The 19258-nt window shown below is 48.1% G+C and overlaps 1 protein-coding gene across 8 annotated transcripts in view; it reads left to right on the forward strand.

The window, feature by feature from the left end:
- HIVEP3 (HIVEP zinc finger 3) overlaps positions 1 to 19258 on the forward strand; it is a 542129-nt gene that overhangs the window by 473297 nt on the left and 49574 nt on the right. For all 8 annotated transcript variants that reach the window (XR_012421655.1, XR_012421658.1, XM_015437619.4 and 5 more), the window contains one exon: positions 3191 to 3336. Coding sequence is in view for 6 of the 8 variants with exons in the window: in XM_015437619.4 (XP_015293105.3) it covers positions 3191 to 3336 (146 nt within the window). In the remaining 2 variants the exon portion in view is untranslated. The remainder of the gene's footprint in view (positions 1 to 3190; positions 3337 to 19258) is intronic.

Raw genomic sequence — 19258 nt, forward strand, 5'->3', positions numbered from 1 at the left:
AGTCACTGTTCACCTCCACCTCTGAAGTAACATAACCATCTCCCTTCTATAGCTTAGGGAACTGAGGGTCAGAGTCTGAGAAAGGTCAAGGTCATCTGGCAAATGTTGGACAAACCCAGAATTTGAACCCAGACCTATCTGACTCCAAAGAGTCTATTTTTCTTCTTTTAATTATTTGAGGAGAGAAAAATCTTAAAAGATGACTGCAAATTAAAAAATATTCATTAGTGTGTCTTCAGACCAGAAGCTCTGACCAAATTAGGTCTAAATTCGCAAAGCTAAATTCATATTGTAGATAAGTGAGCAAAACTGTGTTCTATAATTTCCCATGCTCTCATATCTTCCTCTTTTGTCATTGAGCGAACTTTGCGCATTGAATTTGTCCTTAGCTTGACTGGATGTTCTTCACAGAACTGTTTTCTAAATTTATTCCCTAGATGTCTTTGTCAGTCTACATAGATCCCTAACCAAGATTTCCACTTTTGCATTAATGTCATGCTAATTTGCTCTTCAGCATCTCTTACTAGCTGTGGCCACTCCCAAGATGCTGTTATAATTATTCATACTGCTAGCTTTTTGGGTACCTATTATGTACCAAGTACTATGCTAATTGCTACTTTTCTCCTTACAACCAACTTGAAAGTTAGGGTGCAATATCACCATTTCATAGATGAAGAGACCAAAACACAGAGAGGTTAAGTAACTTTCACAAGGCCACACAGTAAATGGCAGAGCCTAGATCAAAACTAGATTTTACTCCAGTGCCCTTTTGAATTATCTAAGCTGCCTCTAGTTTTTAATGACTGAAAATGTTACAGGCCATTTAAGAGAAAGAAAGTGTTAATTTGGATTTGGCAATTATTTATTTATAATTGGATTTGGCAAGTATTTATTTATAATGCTCCTAAAACCTGTGAACTTTTTCTTGGAATATTCTGTTTGGTTCACTGGCATGTTTCCTGCCAGAATTGCCCCAATCTGGTACATTAGTATAACCGCATGGTCTATGGCTTAAGGCCTTTATACAACTACACCTCTCTCTGGTCTCTGCTTGCATATCTCCAGCGAGAGGAACTCACCATCTCATGATACATTCCAATCCATCTTTGGACAGTGCTCTAAGAAGGCTCTTTATTGTACTGAGCTGACATTTGTCAGCTTGTGGCTTCCATTCTCTGTTAGTAGTTCTGAAAAGGTCCTTAGGTCTATCTTAGCATTTTGAAGCTCTTCCAAACCATCTTTGTGCAGGTCTAGGACACCCTATGATGTTTTTGTTTGGTCATAGATATTTTCTTCCATGTATAAACCCTGGAGAAACCCCAGCTTGTTAAGAGTCCACTTTGTAGCCACATTCTTTCCTTTTTCCTCCTTGGTAATCATTTTGACAACAACACAGCACTGTCACAAAGTTATTAAGAACAAGGATTCAGGTGCCAACTTGCCCAGGTTTGAATCCCACTACCTTACCTACTAGCTATGGGACCTTGGGCCAATAACTTAAACTCTCTGAGCCTTGGTTTCATCCTCTGTAAAATAGGGATAATAATAACACTTAGCTCATAGGACTGTGGAGATAATTAAATGAGTTAAGACATGCAGAGTGTGCTTAGAACAGTGCATGCCACATTGGCACTCAGTAAGTATTTTTAGCTATACTTATTCATATGGTTGTCATCAAAAGCTAAAATGGATCCCTGGTCCCTGCTCGATTCCAACACTGTGTTTCCTGGGAGAGTGGTACACTGCCACCCAAACCAGCCTCCTCCAGTGTGGCCCAGATATCACGGCAGGCTGTGAGGGAGAAGCAGTCCGTTTGCCTGTGGGAGGCACCTTGGTCATTCCATGGACAGTCTAGATCACAGGCCGGGGTGGAATGGAAGTGGTAGGCTCTGGAAACCCAAGGGTATTGCAGAAAACTAGCTGCCTTCTGCCAAAGCAGCAGTCCAGATTCTTGCTCGGTTTCCACTCCCCTCCTCCAAGTCTGAAGAGATTATTTGGTGGTCACTGAGTCATAGAAGTTGGCCCTGGAATGGATCTTCAAGATGGTCTAAATCCCCTCAGACTCTGAGGCCCAGAGAGGTGAAGTCATCCACCAAACAGCAGCTCAGTGTGCCATGGCCTATCTGGCGCTGGAACTCAGATTCCCCGATTCCCAGGCAGGCACCTTTCTGTCTAGCCCCATGCTGTCCTTGTGGGGGCAGGTGTGGTGGCTGGCACAGGGAACTGCCGTTCTTAGATTGCCTCAGCATCAGGAAATGTGGTTGCTTCATTCACTGGCTGGAAACAGCATGGTTTTTCATGACCTTAATGACAGTGGCGTGAAGTAGGAGGAAATTCTCACTTCCAGCCCCCGCCCTAGGCACAGCATTTCTGCTCCCTAGGCAAGAGTGCACCCACCCTTGACAACACTGCAGCATTTAGAGGACATGTTCTTGGAATAGTGGAAGATGTCCAGGAAGCACAAGGCCAATGCCAGCCCTCCCCTTAAGCCAGCTCTCATCATTGACGCATGGCTCTGTAAAGTGTGTGGGTCCTGCAGGACTAACAGCCCAGAGCTTGCACAGCCTCTCTGTGCCTGTCTCTGTGGTGGAGTTGGGGACGTGCTGCTGGTCAGGGTCCTCAGCCCAGCTCCTGGCCTTTGGTACTAGCACAGGAGGGCCAAGGTCCTGGAAGCAAGAGACCTGTGCTGCACTCCCAGCTCTGCCCTCAACTCACTGGGTAACCTTAGCTTTCTGATCTATAAACAAGAACTGGGCCAGTTTATCTCCAAGGCAGAGTGGAGCCTTTGTTCACGTGTTCAACATTATTTAAGCATCTTCTCTGAGATAGGCCCTGTGTGGGGTTCTGGGGTGCCCAAGGAGACCAAGATTAGGACCTGTCACCAGGAGTTCCCAGACTAGTGTGAAAGACAGATAACAAACACAGGTCTTATGGGAGGTTAACCTGAAAGAGACAGGGTTCCAGCTGTAACACCAACTAATGGCATGGCCTTGGATAAGGGACTTCTCTCTGGGGATCAGTTTCCTTAGTTCTGTAAAGTGGGGCGAATAGCACCTCTTCATGGAGGAGTGTGAAGATTACATATGTGTACTTGTGCAGTGCCATATAAGGCACGATGATTAGCATTGCATTCGTGGCTGAGGATGCACTTTTAACCAGCAATGATTTTGTCATTCCTGCGGTGGGCCAGGTTCACCTCCCTTCGCTGGTTTCCCCGGAAGGCCAGAAAGATCTAGCTAGAGTGGAGAAGGAAGAAGAGAGGAGAGGGGAGCCGGAGGAGGATGCTCCTGCCTCCCAGAGAGGGGAGCCGGCGAGGATCAAAATCTTCGAAGGAGGGTAAGACTCATGTTTGGTTTTCATCGTCTGCTTCCCGTGGAATAAGAGCTGGTGCCCGTCGGTGTTCACGGGCAGCAGTGGCTCAGTTGACAAGGGCTCTGCCCACACGTGCCCTGTGGTCCCAGCGATGCCTTTCAGCAGACATCACCTTCCTGGGACTCTCAGGCCCCTCTGTTTAAGAATACCATGGGGTTTCTTGGTGGGGATGGGCAATGCTGGGTATTTGTTGAGGAACTGGAGGGGTCTGGGTCTTTCTCCAGCCCTTCATTTTCTCAGATCCTGGCCAGGTTTCTAGTCCCTGCATTGGGTTGCCATCCCAGTATCCCAGCAAATGTCCAGACTCCTGTCTGTCTTGACATGTATTCTCCAAAAATCACCTCTGTACTGCCCAATGGCCATCTTGGCATGTCTGGTTTCCCACGGGGCACTCGGGCTCAGCCGACTAGGCTATTTGCAGGGCTGATTGCACACTGTATGCACCTGGTGTTTCCACTGGTCCCCATCCTGACTGGCTGGGGCCCAGGACTCATCGGTTGGTGAATATTTTGAATATCATTCCTAGTTATGCACCTTTGATGCTTAACTTTGGGAAACCAATGGTCTAAACGTTTCAGAGCTCACAGCTTCGGGGACTGTCTGGGCTCTGGAAGGGTGCCTTGTTTCAGACGTGCTTTGTGGAAGTTTTGTGCCGCTGTGTTTTGTGTGGCCACATGTTTGCTTCCTGGGATTTGGGTGTCTGTGAGCAGGTCCTGTGGCGTCTGTCTCAGGGTCCTGTGTCTGTGTCCCTGGTGTGATCAGGGTGGCCTGGTCCTGCACAGCCCTGAAGGACAACAACATAGAGGAAGATGTGCTTCCTGTGGAGGACAGTCCCCATGAGCCGGGGCCAACACGGCTGTCACTGGGGGCCTCTGATCCTCTAGCACCTGCAAGCGCCTAACTCACAGGGTCAGCATGGGAGGCACAGGAGTCCTCCGTAAGGTTGGGGGACAACAGAGACTGCCATCATCCCCAGCGCCACCAGTTGGCAGTTGGCATCTTCTGGTGGCACTGACCAGTAGGGGCTCTCAGGAGGAAGGGTGCTTGGAAATGTGGAGAGCAGGGTGGTCAGTGATGGGAAGGGGGCCAGGGGTAGCAAAAGACCCTGAAACCTACTGCCTAAAATACCAATAGCAACTACATTGAAAAAAAACTGGACCAAAGGTCTTCAACAATGCCAACCCTCTTTCCGTTTGGGGATGGACGCAGTTCCTCCTGCTGTTTGGTTAGAGCGCCCTCGTGTGTCTCTGTGTTCTCATGCCACTGGGTCCCTTAGAGGCCACACAGAGGCAGGATTGATGAAGCGCCTGCTCCCAGGGACTGGCCCTCTTCCTTCTTGCTTTAGAGGCTCTCTGTGGGCTCTGAGGACTGCTGAGTGTTTCGTGGTGTCCCGGGAGCTTGCCCCAGCAGCGTTCTGTATGCGCCTGAGGAGGTTCGCATCTTCCCTGAGAGGCAGGTGCTCTGAGACCTCGGGAAGCCTGAGACTCCAGAAAGGCAGCTGGCAGGAGCCACTCCCCTCCCAGCTTCCTGCTGGATGTCTCTGCCTACAGGGTCTGCATTGGCTGAAGGAGGGGAAAGATCACCCACGAGTCCCCTTCTCCTCTTCCTCCAGCCGGCATGGGTCCTGCTCCCTCTCCACCTCCTTCCAGGTCTTCACTCAGTCCCATCTGCTCTGCTTCAGAATCCTCCTCTTGGTTGAGTTCTGTCATCTCTGCCCCACTTACCTCTGTTCTGCCTGAGACTAGCCCCCCAGTTCTCCAGCCCTCAGTTTCCTTATTTGTAAAAGGGGGAGAATAACGTTTGTAAAAGGGGGAAAATAACATGTGGGATTTTCAGAGGACCCTGTGAGACCCTATGTAAAGTCTATAGTTCATAGCTGCTCAAAAAATGGACATTGGTGCATTTTACCACTAGTATATCCATTTCATCAATCTCCCTCCAGGACAGTCCCACTCTATTCTGCCAGCTATGGAAGGTATCCTCTCCCTTTCAACTTGTCACATGCAATTTGAGCACATACGGAATTGATTATAGTGTCAGATCCTTTCCTCCCCCAGCCTGGCTGTCTCAAGCTGGGACCGTGCCTCCCACCCTCACTTCTGGTGATTCTTCTACATTCATGGTTCTCTTAGGGCTGGCGTCACCCACCAGAGTGTTTGGAAATGGTGAAGGAGAAGGGAGGGCATTTTGGTTGCTACATAACCTAGGACACCTCCGGCATTTCAGGGATGGGGCCGGAGATGCTGACCTTCCAGTCCACCAACCTTACAACCTCTTGTTCCCCCAAATTGCGAAGGGTGCCCCCACCCAGAATCACTGGGCACACTTCTCTGCAGTCCCACAGTTTTGCCTTAGACTCAGTTCTTCCTTTTATTTCTTTCTTTCTTTTTTAATACAAAGAACACATGTATTTCACTCCTGTACACATTTGAGAAGGGTCTCCCATGGAGCTCTGTTCCTAAGATCCAGGCCAGTAGAGGCTGAGAGAGGAAGAAGAAAAAAATGGTTCCACCCAGAAGCTTCTGCTCACATTTAAATGGCCAGAGCAAGTCATATGGCCTCACCTAATTCCGTGGGAGTAGAGAAGTGCATTCCTACTGTGTGCTTGGGAGAACCTGAAATATTTGGTAGATATCATGCTCGTGACTACTCAAGTTGGTTTAACATATATCTGTAGCTTGTTATGTTTACTCAACAGTGTTTTTGACATGCCTCCATGTTGATACATGTAGGCCTAGTTCATGATGAATCAGTAAGCCAGACACAAAAGAGTAGATGCTGTATGAGTCCAACATACGTGAGTCTTTTTATCTCTAATTAAACTCGCCTTACTTTCTTTCTTGACCTCCATTTCAGCAACTGATCAATTTATTAATTCATCAAGGAGGAGGATCTGTTTAATCAGTGCCTTTTGGGTGCTCTGTGCCAGAAAATGCAGTGGCCCATGGGAGTTAAATGTCATCCTGCCCTCAAGGTGCTTGGGGACTACACCAAGGTGGCAACACAAGACCCAGTGCTAAGGTGGGGATGGCCAGGGCTATGAAGCTCACAGCAAGGGAAAGATGCCTGGCAGATGGAATAGCCAGAGAGGGCTCCCCAGAGGAGGTGGGGCCAGGCCCGGAAGGGCGGGTGAGACCCAGACAGGTGGAGAGGAAGGTTAAGCTGCCCAACAGTCCACCTGCTACAGGTGTGATGGCAGCTCCTGTACCTGATCAGTGAGACTCACTTCCTCTTGCCTTGAGCATTCTCCCTTGCTGGCATCACCCATCTCCTGGGCTTCCAGCCTCATCTTTGTGCCAACATTGCTACATCTGGGTCTCCAGCCAGGACCTCACCCCTGAACTGCAGACACTGGTTTTGGTGCCTCCTGGGCATTTTTGCCTGGGAAACACAACACCTCACACTTAGCGTGTGCAAACCAAGCCTTCCACTTCCCACCAACAGCATCTCCTTCCACATCCAGATCTCAGGTGATACACCCAGCCCTTCACATTCAGAACTTTAACATTGTCTTGGATGCCTTCTCCCCTTTTCCAATTAGTCCCCCAATCCTGGTGTCTGCGTGAAGTAGTCAGTGACTCAGTGTGGTCTCTTTATTCCCTCTGCCACTGCTCTGGCCACCCTATCTCTAGAGTTCCAATGTTGGTACCACTGAGCATCACTAAACATGGTTCTGCCTGTGTCATGCTTTTCTCCAAAGCCATCTGTGGCTGCCTCACCTACAGGATCCAGTTTAAACTCAGTCTGTGAGTGCTGGTCTCAGAATCTGACCTGCTCCTGTCGCCCTTCACCTTTTGCTGCCCGCTGGGCCCTGCCATTGCCAAATTCTACTCAGCCTTCAAAAGCCAGTACTCAGCCCTGTTACTCTAACAAGCCTCCCAAATCCCTCCACACTCTGTAGTTCTTTGTGTTACTTCTGTCATAACCCTGGTGCTAAGATCCATTTCTGTCTCCTCCCAAGTCCCTTCTTGGGTAATGATTTGCACACACAATGCATCAGTCTCTATTTATTGCACTAGTTTCCTGGCACATGGCCCCCTCTGCATTCCCCATCACTTCCACACCTGAACAAAGTCCACATTTCCCAGGCAGACCCTGGGAGTGCCCATCAGGGATGTGATGGCTCTCTCACCCCGCACCCGTGCATTTGCCTTGGTTGTTTAGAATGGCTTTTTGTTAAGCAGTGTTGTTTTCACACACACAAAGTTATATTGTTTCTTGAAAGTAATGACTATATTGTCTTAACTCAAGTTCACTTGTCGCAAGGAAAGCTGGGAATTCAGCCCAGCGGGCTTACATGGAAGAGGAAGAGACTGGAATTGATAGGAAGCACCTGGCTGACCAAGCCCAGTTGGGTGGTATGTTGTTGGGGCTTAGGTCCGAAGGGAATGATAAGTTCAGATGGTGAGATCCCAGGATTCCATGCCAGATCCTGCCTGCTGCAGGACTCAGCTGCTGCACCTCCTGTGGGAGGGCATTGGCTCCCATCCCACCTCACCTACCTCAGTACCTCACTCCAGCCATTGCCACTCTCCTAGGCCATTCAAGTTAGCATACCCAGACTTAAGGTTTCCACCTTAAAAACATTTTGACTGAAGGGCCATATTGCCAGATTTCTCTGTTTCCTTTAAAGAAAAACTCCGTAAGAAGTTGACCGTGTTCCTCACCTCTGTATCTTTCTTCCTGGCTTCTCTCAAATCTATTCAAGGTGGGCCTTTGGGCTCTTCACACCTCAGAAGCTGCTCTTATCCAAGTCAATGGTGACCCTCACCTTGCAGAAGTCAGTAGTCAGTTCTCACTTCTGTTCTTTCCTGAGCCATCAGCAGCATTTGACACAGTTAATCCTTCACTCATCCATGCAAGACTTTGTCCTCTTGGTTTCCTGGACACTGTCTGTTTAGTCTGTTTTCACACTGCTATAAAGAACTGCCCAAGGCTGGGAAATTTATAAAGAAAAGAGGTTTAATTGACTCATTCACATGACTGGGGAAACCTCAGGAAACTTACAATCATGGCGGAAGGTGAAGGGGAAGCAAGGCACCTTCTTCACAAAGCGGCAGGAAGGAAAAATGCATGCAGGAGGAACTACTGAATGCTTATAAAACCATCAGTCTCATGAGAACTCACGCACTGTCACCAGAATGGCATAGGGGAAACTGCCCCCATGATTCAATCACCTCCACCTGGTCTCTCCCTTGACACATGGGATTATGGGTAATGACAATTCAAATGAGATTTTGGGTGGGGACACAGGCAAACTATATCACTGTCTTTCTTGATCTTCCTCTTCCTTGACTGGTTGCACTTCCTCACCATCTTCAGTGAGTCCATGATCGCCTGATCGCTGAACCCCCATGTGGCCCAGCCCCAGGCTCCGTGCTCTTCCTCTAAACTCAGTCCCATGGTGATCGATACACCATCTATGGGTTGATGACACTCAGACGCTTATCTCCAAGGCCTTCTCCCCTGAACTCTGGGTCATACATCCAACTTCATATCTGGGAGGCAGTCCACCTGCACATCAGTGAACCCACCCTTTGTCCACAGCACAGTGCATACTGAAGAACTGTGACTCGGGCCTCTTTGACATTCCTTAAATAAATTATTTTAAAAGTTTATTTAATTCAGTATTATTCCAGTTGAAGGGGTTACATTTTTAATGAATGTACTTTTATATCTCATCTATTTCTATAGCTGAATTAATTTTTATCCAAGTCTTAAGAGTTCATGCAGTGTACGCACCACGTTTTTTTGACAGTGCATTTGTATGTTTTGAAGTGTGTGTGTGTGCCTGTGCATGCGCACACATGCCTGTGTGTTTCATGAAATAGTAGCTTGGAGAGAATAGCGTTAGTTTTTAAAAATCTAAAGATTATTTTCTTTTCTAATAATTTTTTACAAATCCATTTCTTCTTGGACTTTGAAACCCAGAAGTGTAGCATAATTTTCAACCTAAACGTCTGCTCTGTCTTGTCCCATTTTGCTGTGAACTCCAGATTTAGATTTATGTCTTTGGGAATATTTGTTACCTCTGTGTATTTATTGGGGAACAAATTGATTAAACTATGAATTAAGTAAATGGTAATAAGTTGGAAACTTTTGGATAGGTGTGTAAAAAATAAAGACAGTAAACTACTCTAAGAACCCAAACAGGAGCAAAACCACATACCACAGGAGGGTTGGTGGCATGGAGGTTGGGAAATATATAACATAGGCAGACAAACTGTGCCCATGACCCTCACTTGCTGCATATCTCTTTAAAGTCTTTTAAGTGGTCAAAGATCGGTGTATTGGTCAGTCTTGCATTGCTATAAAGAAATACTTAAGACTGGGTAATTTATAAAGAAAAGAGGTTTAATTGACTCCTGGTTCTGCAGGCTATACAGGAAGCATGATGCTGGCATCTGCTCGGCTTCTGGGGAGGCCTCAGGAAACTTTCAATCATGGCAGAAGGTGAAGGGAAAGCAGGTGCGTCTTACCTGGCGGGAGCAGGAGCAGGAGCAAGAACGGAAGGGAGGTGCCACACAATTTTTAAACAACCAGATCTCAGAACTCACTATGGTGATGACAGCATGGAGAAGGGATGGTGTCACCACCCCCCCAGGCCCCACCTCCATTACTGGGGATTACAATTTGATGTGAGAGTTAGGCAGGGACACAGATCCAAACCATATTCTGGGGAAAGTCATCTTCTGAAGGAGAGTGGCAAAGTCACTCATTCAGTTAAGCGAGATGGACATTCTGCACAGGCAGTTTCATTTTTCTAGATGCTTAGGCCCAAAGCCACTCTGTCTCACATCCTTAGCAAATCCTGGCAGCTTGGCCCTGAAACCGATTCTAGAATCTGCCCATTTTTCCCCACCTCTGGGTCAAGCCACTGGTAGCTAACATCTGGGTGATCACAATATCCTACAGTCTCCTGCTCCCACCTTCCCCAGTGTGGTCCGTTCTCAGCCCAGCAACAGTGATCCTGTTAAGGTCCCCACACCCTGCCACTCCTATGCCGTGTCCCCCAAAGCCCTCACAGGCCTGCATGTGCCGGCTCCAGCTCCTCCCTGACCTCTGCCTATGGCTCTCCCTCTGCTCCCTGGGCTTTGGCCAAACTCTGCTCTTTGTAAGACAAGCTTCTGCCCCAGGGCCTTTGCACTTGCTGTGCTCTCTGCCTGGAGCCCTTTTTCCAGAGACTCCCATGGCCCCCTCACTTCCCTCCATCACCCTTCAGTGAAGCCTTCCCACACTACCTACAATGAATTTGCACACTCCATGGCACTTCTTACCCCTTCCTTTCCTGCTTCATTTTTCTCCAGGTATTTACTAGCTTGCTTCTGTTTCCTCCACCAGACTGTAAGCTCTGTGAGAGGGCAGGAACTATGTTTTGTTCACTGCTGTGTCCCCAGTGCTGAGAATAGTGCCTGGCACATGGACAGTGCTGGGGAATATCTATTAAATGAAGGAATCTTCCTCCAACGTGCTCAAGATTGTCTGAGACCTTGGGTGAGAGGGCAGGTCCCTGAACTCTACAACTCTTAGAATCTGGGAGCAGAATTGAGACTCTGGGTCTCAGGAAGGATCAAGGACACAATCAAGGCCAAACCAGGCCGGTGAGAAGCCATCCATCAGCCTGAAGGCAGGCTTGGTCTGGGGAAGGTGAAGTCAGATGGCCTCTGTTATAGGGCAGGCTCTGGGGTTGGGAGCCAAGGACTCTTCCTTGCACACCATTCTGCTCTGCAGGTGTTCAAGGTAAAAATGAAATACATAATGCCAGAAAGGGCTGGCTCGTGGGCCACTGGCTCCCAGGCCAGGGCCTTCTCTGAGCAGAGCCTTTTGTGTTCTAGAAGCCGAGAGAATGGGTCCTGGGTTCTCAGCTCTGGATGAGGGGCTGCTCTTCTCCTGGGGTGGGTCTGGGCTATCAAGGCCCTGCCTTATTCCTGAAGCCCAGCACCTTGCCCTCTCTTTAATTCTCAGGCCTTTCCCCAGAAATGTAGATGTGCAGCTCTGAGCATGGCCCAATGGGCTGGGGAGTGAAGTGTCCAACCCCCATTACATGAGCCCATGATGGGCTTTTTCCTCTTTTTCTTTATGCCTCCAAATCCTGTTGCCCCCTCTCTCCTGGGGAATATAACCCAGACTTTGGGAAGGAGGTAGTGGTTGTCAGGGCAGTGGGGAGGATCCTGAAAGCCCAGGTGAGACATCAATGGTTTAGACCAGGAACATGGCAGTGAAGATGGAAAGAGGAGCTATAGGACTTCTGATGGCTATGGAGGCTGAGAGAGAAGCCTCCACTTGAGACTGACTACCGTATTTCTTGTAGTAACCACTAAGTGGATGGTGGTGCCCTTTATGGGGTGAGAAGGGATGGAGGAGGGGACTGAAAAATAGGTCTGGGGACAGGGAGATCAAAACTTGGTCATGTGACTTTTGAGATGCCAGGCCAAGTGGAGATGTTCAGGGAGACATTTGACAATTGGATAGATGAGCCTGGCCCTCAGAGGAGAGGCCTGAAGTTGAATACACTCTTGAGAGTTGTCAGTGTATAGATGCGATTTAGTGCTATAGGCCAAGATGGGGCCACCTGGGGGGAGGTGGAGAAGAGAGAAAAGAAAAAGGCATCCAGGACTGATCCTAGGATACCAGCATTTCAAGGGCAGACAGAGACACTGCTGCAGAAGAGATTGAGGAGGAATTGCCAGAGCAGCAGGAAGAGACCCAGACAAATGCAAAGCCTGGAAGCAAAGAAAAGAGAGTGTTCAAGGAGGAAGGAGGCTCAGCCCGGTGAGGATGGGCATGTGGCACGTGCCCATTCAACAGGGCCCTGTGCAGGTGACTGGTGACTGATGGGAACTGTTTCCATAGCGATGCAACCCTGATGGTATGGGCCGAAATGAGGAGTGGAGGTGCCTGTGTAAGCGTTGTCCTAAGAGGCTGGCTGTGGAGGAAAGCAGCACAAGTTGGGGAGGTGGTGCCTGGAGGGTGTGTAAGCTAGAGCAGGCAAGTGTTTGAACCCAGAGGTCCTCATGTGTGTTTGCTGCAAGGAATGCCTTCTAGCAAGAGGCAGGTGATGATACCAAGGAGAGAAGGGGCAGGGGGCAGGAGCAAAGCCCTGGGGACCTGCGGGGGCATTGATGAGAAGAAGACACTTCCCTGGTCACGATAGGAGGAAGGGAGGATGCTGGTTTCGGGGTGAGCAGTGGGAAGGATTCTCTCAGCCCCATTCCAGGCCGCTTTTCACTATTCCAGGCCACCTGTGGGCTTGAGGACTTCATTCACCACGGGTTTGTGAATGGCCGTTTTGAAACCAGAGGAGAAAATTTCTGTACCCAGGAAACCACTTAGACTCTTGGAAATGTTATTCCTCCGTAAAGATGATCCTCCAATAAAAATCTCCAGTGTTAGTCTAGCTAGGGTGACTGTGCTGGCCTTCTGGATTTCCTCTGAGGACTCAAAGGACTTCCCAGGGAACACTCACTCCAGTCATCAGAGACAACTGATGATGTGCTGTGAAACCCAAGTCATGGATGATTTAAAAATGTGAAAAGCGAAGCGGAAAGAAAAAGACATACTGATCATTGGGCAGACTGAGTGTCTGAGTATGCTGGACCCAGAACCCTCCAGAGCTCTGAGGCCTGTCAGGGAAGATCTCTTTGCATCATATTAAAATTTAAAAGGAGACTTTTTTTCAAGCGGGTACAGCCTTAGGTTCCTGGGTAGGGGGGTCTGGGGCAGCCCCTGGTAATCCCCTGAGAGCTACAACGAGGATGTAGCATCCTCTGGGCCTGGACACTGTCTGCCTGGATCCTGGCCTCTGTTTCTGTCCTGGGGAATCAGGCTGGGCTCCCAGGAGGAAGCTGGCTTCTCTCTGTCTCTCTCCTGTGGGAAAAGCAGCCTCTTAGGCCTCTTAGAGAACAGAGGCATATGTGCTCGCTTGCTCTTTCTCTCTCTCTCTCTCTCTCTCTGTTTGTGTGTGTATGTGTGTGTGTGTGTGTGTGTGTCTTTTGGTTTTTATCAAAGTTACACATGTCTGCAGTTTAAAGAGTCAAATATTTCCATAGGTTTTGTTGTGGGAAGCAGCAGTACTCTTTCTCTTTGCTCCACATTTTCTCCCCGCCCAACCCCCACCCACCCGCTGGTCACCACTCCCAGAAGCAGTACCTTTCATCTCTTTTAGCGGATTGCCTTGGTTTGCCATATCTCTACATAATGTGCTCTGGTTGCCCGTGACTTGGTTTCTCAGCTTCAGTATTATCTGCAGGCTCCGAAGCCTTTCCCCTGTTCGCATTCCACCTCCCGCCACCTCCCCATCCTCTCATTAGTGTTGTATCATAAGTGGCACATGTATACATATGTAACAAACCTGCACATTGTGCACAGGTACCCTAGAACTTAAAGTATAATAAAATAAATAAATAAATAAATAAATAAAGATTTGACCCAAAGAAAAAATAAAAATAATAATAATTCACAGCCAAGCCATAAAGTGAACCATGTTTACTTTCCTTTGCTGTTTTCACTGTGTATAATCATGGTATGTATGTGTGCTTAATTGCACTTCGTTTTCTATACATTTGTTACTAATTCAATCCCAGATTCCCACCTCACCCAAATTTCCCCTCAAGACATTGGAGGTGTTCAGCGGCTCCTGACGCTCTGTGTATCCTGTCTTGCTGAGACAGGGGCTCCACTGAGTTGTCTGATGGCTCCTGACTGCCCCGGGGCTCCGCTCTCCATGGTGGTGCACTCTCATCCAGCGAGCTCCCTCCACCCACTCCCGGAGGTCCTCTCTGCCTCCTGTATTGGGTCTCCTCTTTCTGGAACCTTGGGTCTTCCTTTTCCTTGGTTTCCATCCTCATCTTACAGAGACCATCCTTCAGTGTGGTCTTCTTCAGAGAAGATGCGTGAGAGGGAAATACTTTGATCCTTCATATATCTGAAAATGCTGGAAATGTCTTTATTCTATTTTGCAGTCGATTGAAATCTATGATAGAATTCTGGGTTGGAAATCATTTTCCTTCAGTGTTGTGAACACATTGCTCCATTGCCGTCTGGCTTCCTGGGTTGCTCTTAAGAGCTCCAAATCCATTCTGAGTCCTGTTGCATTCTTTAGGGTCCTGTCTTAGAATCTTCTCTACGACCCTAGAACATGACATCTCACAGTGATGGGTCTTGGTGTGGGTCAGGTTTCGCACTCAGTGGCTCCTTCGGTCTGGTAATTCTAGAACTTCTGCTTTAAGAAAATGTCTTGAGTTCTTTGATTATTTCCTCTCCTCTGTTTTTTTTCTTCTCTCCCTCTGGAACTGCTATTATTGAGGCCTTGGCCCTCCTATCTGTTTACTCTGATTTTCATACCCTCTGTCACATTTTCCATTGCTTTGTCTTTTTGCTGGATTCTCTGAGTACGTCCCTCCATTTTGTCTCCATCCATTCTATTGAGTTTTTTATTGTTGTTGTTGTTGTTTGAGATGGAGTCTTGCTCTGTCGCCAAGCTGGAGTGCAGTGGCATGATCTCGGCTCACTGCAGCCTCCACCTCCTAGGTTCAAGCAGTTTTCCTGCCTCAGCCTCCCGAGTAGCTGGGACTACAGGCACATGCCACCATGCCTGGCTAATTTTTTGTATTTTGAGTAGAGACGGGGTTTCACCATGTTAGCCAGGCTGGTTTCAATCTCCTGACCTCATGATCCACTCTCTTCAGCCTCCCAAGTTTTTTATTTCTACAGTCACATTTTTAGTTTTCAAGAGTTTTTTTTTTTTCTTGAATGTTCCTTTTAATAGCATCCTGTTCTTGTTTGATAGACTCTACTATCTTATCTTTCTAAGGCTATTAACGTTAGTTGTCATGAGTGTTACTCGGTTTTTTTGGCTTTGTTCTTATTCTGTTTTTAGGTTTTTTCTCCTGCGTGGTTTCTGTTTCTCTCAAGTGCCCCTGTATTGTGTGTGTGTTTGGTCTCGTTTCTCAGACGTATGATAGCCTTTGGTGTCTTCTCATGTTTAAGAGTGGAGGGGCTCAAAGATGATTGGAAGCAATGAGTGAGGCTCTTTGACAGCGAGTTCCCCGTAGCTGCCTGCCGGGGCTATTTCATCAGGGAGTCTTCAAAGGCGGTGCCTTTCTTCTTGAGCAGAATCAATCCCCAGGAAGGCTCAGTCTCCCTCTTGGAGGTTGAAGGGTCTACTTCCCACGTTCTGGAAGCCACAGGAAAAAGTCAGGGAGGAGGAGAAAAAGGAGGGGTCTCTGCAGCCAGTCTGCATGCATTCCCACTATTTTTTTTTAATTTTTATTTATTTATTTATTTTTGAGATGGAGTCTCTCTGTCACCCAGGCTGGAGTGCAGTAGCATGATCTCGGCTCACTGCGACCTCCGCCTCCTGGGTTCAAGCGATTCTCCTGCCTCAGCCTCCTGAGTAGCTGGGATTACAGGTGCATGCCACCATGCCCAGCTAATTTTTGTGTTTTTAGTAGAGATGGGATTTCACCATGTTGGCCAGGCTGGTCTCAAACTCCTGACTTCAAGTGATCTGCCCACTTCAGCCTCCCAAAGGGCTGGGATTACAAGTGTAAGCCACTGAGCCTGACCCCCACTATTTCTTTATGGCACCCCTGCCATGCCCTCAGTGCGCCTGACGTCCCCCCTCAAAAGGGCTCAGTTTCAACTTGTGCAGAGAAGAACCCTCCAGGCTTTCTCTTGGGTGGGGGGAGGGGAGTCTCCTGAGCTGCTGGAGTTGAGGAGGGGATGGGAATCTGACAGCTTCTAACAAGACTTTCCACCAATTGTCCTTACCTCGGTTCCCTCCACCCCAACCTGCAGAGGCTTTGAGGGATCCTGGGATGTAAGTCAGATTGGTTCCCAGATTTCCCTGCTGCAGGCTTGGGATTCTGTCTCTTCCACTCATTCATCTCTTTCCAGCTTCCAAAAGTTTACTGTTAGTCTCCCATCCCATTCTCCTCTTCCCTGTGGGTTTATTATACAAGAAAGAAAAGAAAAGAAGGAAAGGAAAGGAAGAAAAGAGAAAGAAAAAGAAAGAAAGAAAGAGAGAGAGAGAGGGAGGGAGGGAGGGAGGGAGGGAGGGAGGGAAGGGAGGGAGGGAAGGAAGGAAGGAATGAAGGAAGGAAGGAAGGAAGGAAGGAAGGAAGGAAGGAAGGAAGGAAGGAAGGAGAAAGAGGAAGGAAGAAAGGAAGGAAGAGAAAGAAAGAGAGAGAGAAAGAGAGGAAGGAAGGAAGGGAGGGAAGGAAATGGAAAAGAAAAGAAAAGGAAGAAAGTTTTTTCCCACTATCTTTAATTAAAGACTGCCAGTAAGGTGGTATTCAAATATTTTTTAGCCATGCAGCTCATTCTTCCAAAGAACTCTTCAAGAAATGTCACCCTCTCAGCCTCACCCCCAGACTCCAGGGGCCTAGTGGGACCTCCCTGAACTTGTAGGACTTGGAGGCACAGGTGGGAACCTGACAGTGCTCTGGAACGTGTTTGGGCTTTGAACTGATTCAGAGTCAAATTCTAGCCTCACTTCCAATAATTACTGGCCAGTTCCTTTGCTCTTTGAACCTTAGTTTCTTCATCTAAATAGAGATAACGATACCCATTTCCAGGGTCCTTTTGAGAACTAATAGCAAGATAACATGGAATTGTTTATCCCAGGTCCAACATACAGAAAGTATACAAGTGTTCAGCAAAGGGAGTCTTCCTTCCTCCTTCATAGTTCTTTCCTTCCTTCCCTCTTCTTCTTCTTTCCCTCCACTAGCATGATTCTGATTTTCTTCAAGCTAAGATGGTCTTTCTGCCCAAGGAGTAGAGAGATGCTGTCTTTGTGTGTCTTTGGTGGCCATGTGTGAATGGCACATCATAGAAGAGAGAAAAGTCTGCGCCAGTTCTGTAAATGCATTCACCCATGGACAGTAACAATGAAAATTAAAATGCAAAATGAATATGGGTTGGGCATTGTGGCTCACACCTGTAATCCCAACACTTTGGGAGACCATGGCAGGTGGATCCCAGCACTTTGGGAGACCATGGCAGGTGGATCGCTGGGAGTTTGAGACCAACCTGGGCAACATGGTGAAACCCTGTCTCTACAAAAAATACAAAAATTAGCTGGGCATGGTAGTGTGTACCTGTAGTCCCAGCTACTTGGGAGGCTGAGGCAGGAGAATTGCTTGAGCCCAGGAGGTCAAGGTTGCAGTGAGCCATGATCACATCACTACACTCCAGCCTGGGTGAGAGTGATACCCTGTCTCAAAAACAAAACAAAACAAAAGTGACATATGGATTGTTGGACAGATGGAGTGTCTGAGAATGGGGTTGAGTGTGGGTCCACCTGCATTTTCTTAGCTGCAAGTCACAAGAACATTTTACCTTTTCCATCTTTGGGCATTGTTTGAAATGAGGTCTTCTACAGGGAGGGAGGTCATGTGGTGCGAGCCATGGAGCTGGAGACTTTGTGTAAGTCATGTTCCCTTTCTGGGTCACAGTTTCTTCATTTGCAATCGGAAGATGTAAGAATGGGGCTTGGGCTGTAGAGTCTGGGGAACTGGGGTTTGAGTCCTGGCTGCCATTACTAGCTCTGTGATTGCTCTTTGTGAGTTTCTCTTCCATGAAATGAATGATTGCCATGTGGTTTGGATGAACTATCTCTGACTGTCCAGATGTGAATGTGCAGGGTCTTTCCAGCTCTGGAAACAGCAGAGCTCAGCACTAAATCCTGGGAGCTGCAGCTCAGAGAGAGTCTACCAAAAAGGCCTGGGCAAGGGAGCTATGCAGGCTCATTCAAGCCTTGTCTTTATAAGGAGAAAGCTGGTCTTCCCTGAGGGTCAAAGGACCTCATCTGAGCTTGTCGCAGGACGCTTCTTACTGGGCAGGATCATGGCCGTGTACTCTGGTTTGAGGTGAGGCATCTCCTAGGAATTCTTTCTCCCAGGGCCCGGAGCTGGGTATCTGCTTGCTGGAACACCTGCAGGTGAGGTGAGGAGGAGCACAAAGGAGATGCGAATTCTCCAGAGGATGCTCTGGCCTCAGAGGCCTGGATGAGAGAGAAAGCACCTCTCTACCCACAGCCTGGAGTCTCTTGGAGGAGGGGCCTCCGCTGTGGTGTATGAAGAATGGAGACCCAACCTGGCAGCTTCAGCAGCTCCTTGCAGTCCATGGGGTGAAATCCCGGCCCCGGGAGGCAATGAGGTCCTCTGTGAGTTGGTGCCAGAGGTTTTCCAGCCTGGCCGCACCCCAAGGGTGCACAAAGCTCCGGCCACATCTGTCCTGCTTAGTGTGGTTGTGTGTCTTTCCCCACTCCGCAGGTGGAGGTGCTTCTCGGGGGTGCTGGGTATATAAAATTGACTCAGATGTATGAAACAGTTGCCCAGGGCCTGGTACTCTGCCCCCAACCCCATTGCCAGTTAGAGCCAATGACCTGCATCCTTTAAGACCTGCCCTCTGAGCACGGCATGTGCCCCAGTTTAGCACTAGGTGACAACAGCACACCTGGGTTCAAATCCTGGCTCTGCCCCGACACAAACGTTATTTAACCTCTCTCTGGCTCAGTCTTCTCATCTGGAAAACGAAAATAATCATAGTGCTGCGTCTCAAAGTTGTTGCAGATTAAGTGAAATGACATTTGTGTGTAATGTACTTGGCATGTAGAAAGTTCATCTCTTTTTCTGAATTATCAATATTTACTTCTATGATTGCCTCTTCAGGCAAAGAATAAACTCCAGATAGTGCCATTCACCCGGCCCCTATACTTTTCAGCCCAGTAAAAACTCTGAACTGGACCTGCATGAAAATCTAGAATCTCTGAGTGACTGTCTAAGCATAAGTTATGTAACTGCTCTGTGCCTCAGTTTCCCAGTCTGTAAGATGGAGATGATAAACAGTACTGTGATTATATCTTAGAGGGTTGGCATGAGAA

The sequence above is a fragment of the Macaca fascicularis genome, chromosome 1 (assembly GCF_037993035.2).
Source record: "Macaca fascicularis isolate 582-1 chromosome 1, T2T-MFA8v1.1".
In the NCBI taxonomy this organism is placed as follows: Eukaryota; Metazoa; Chordata; class Mammalia; order Primates; family Cercopithecidae; genus Macaca; species Macaca fascicularis.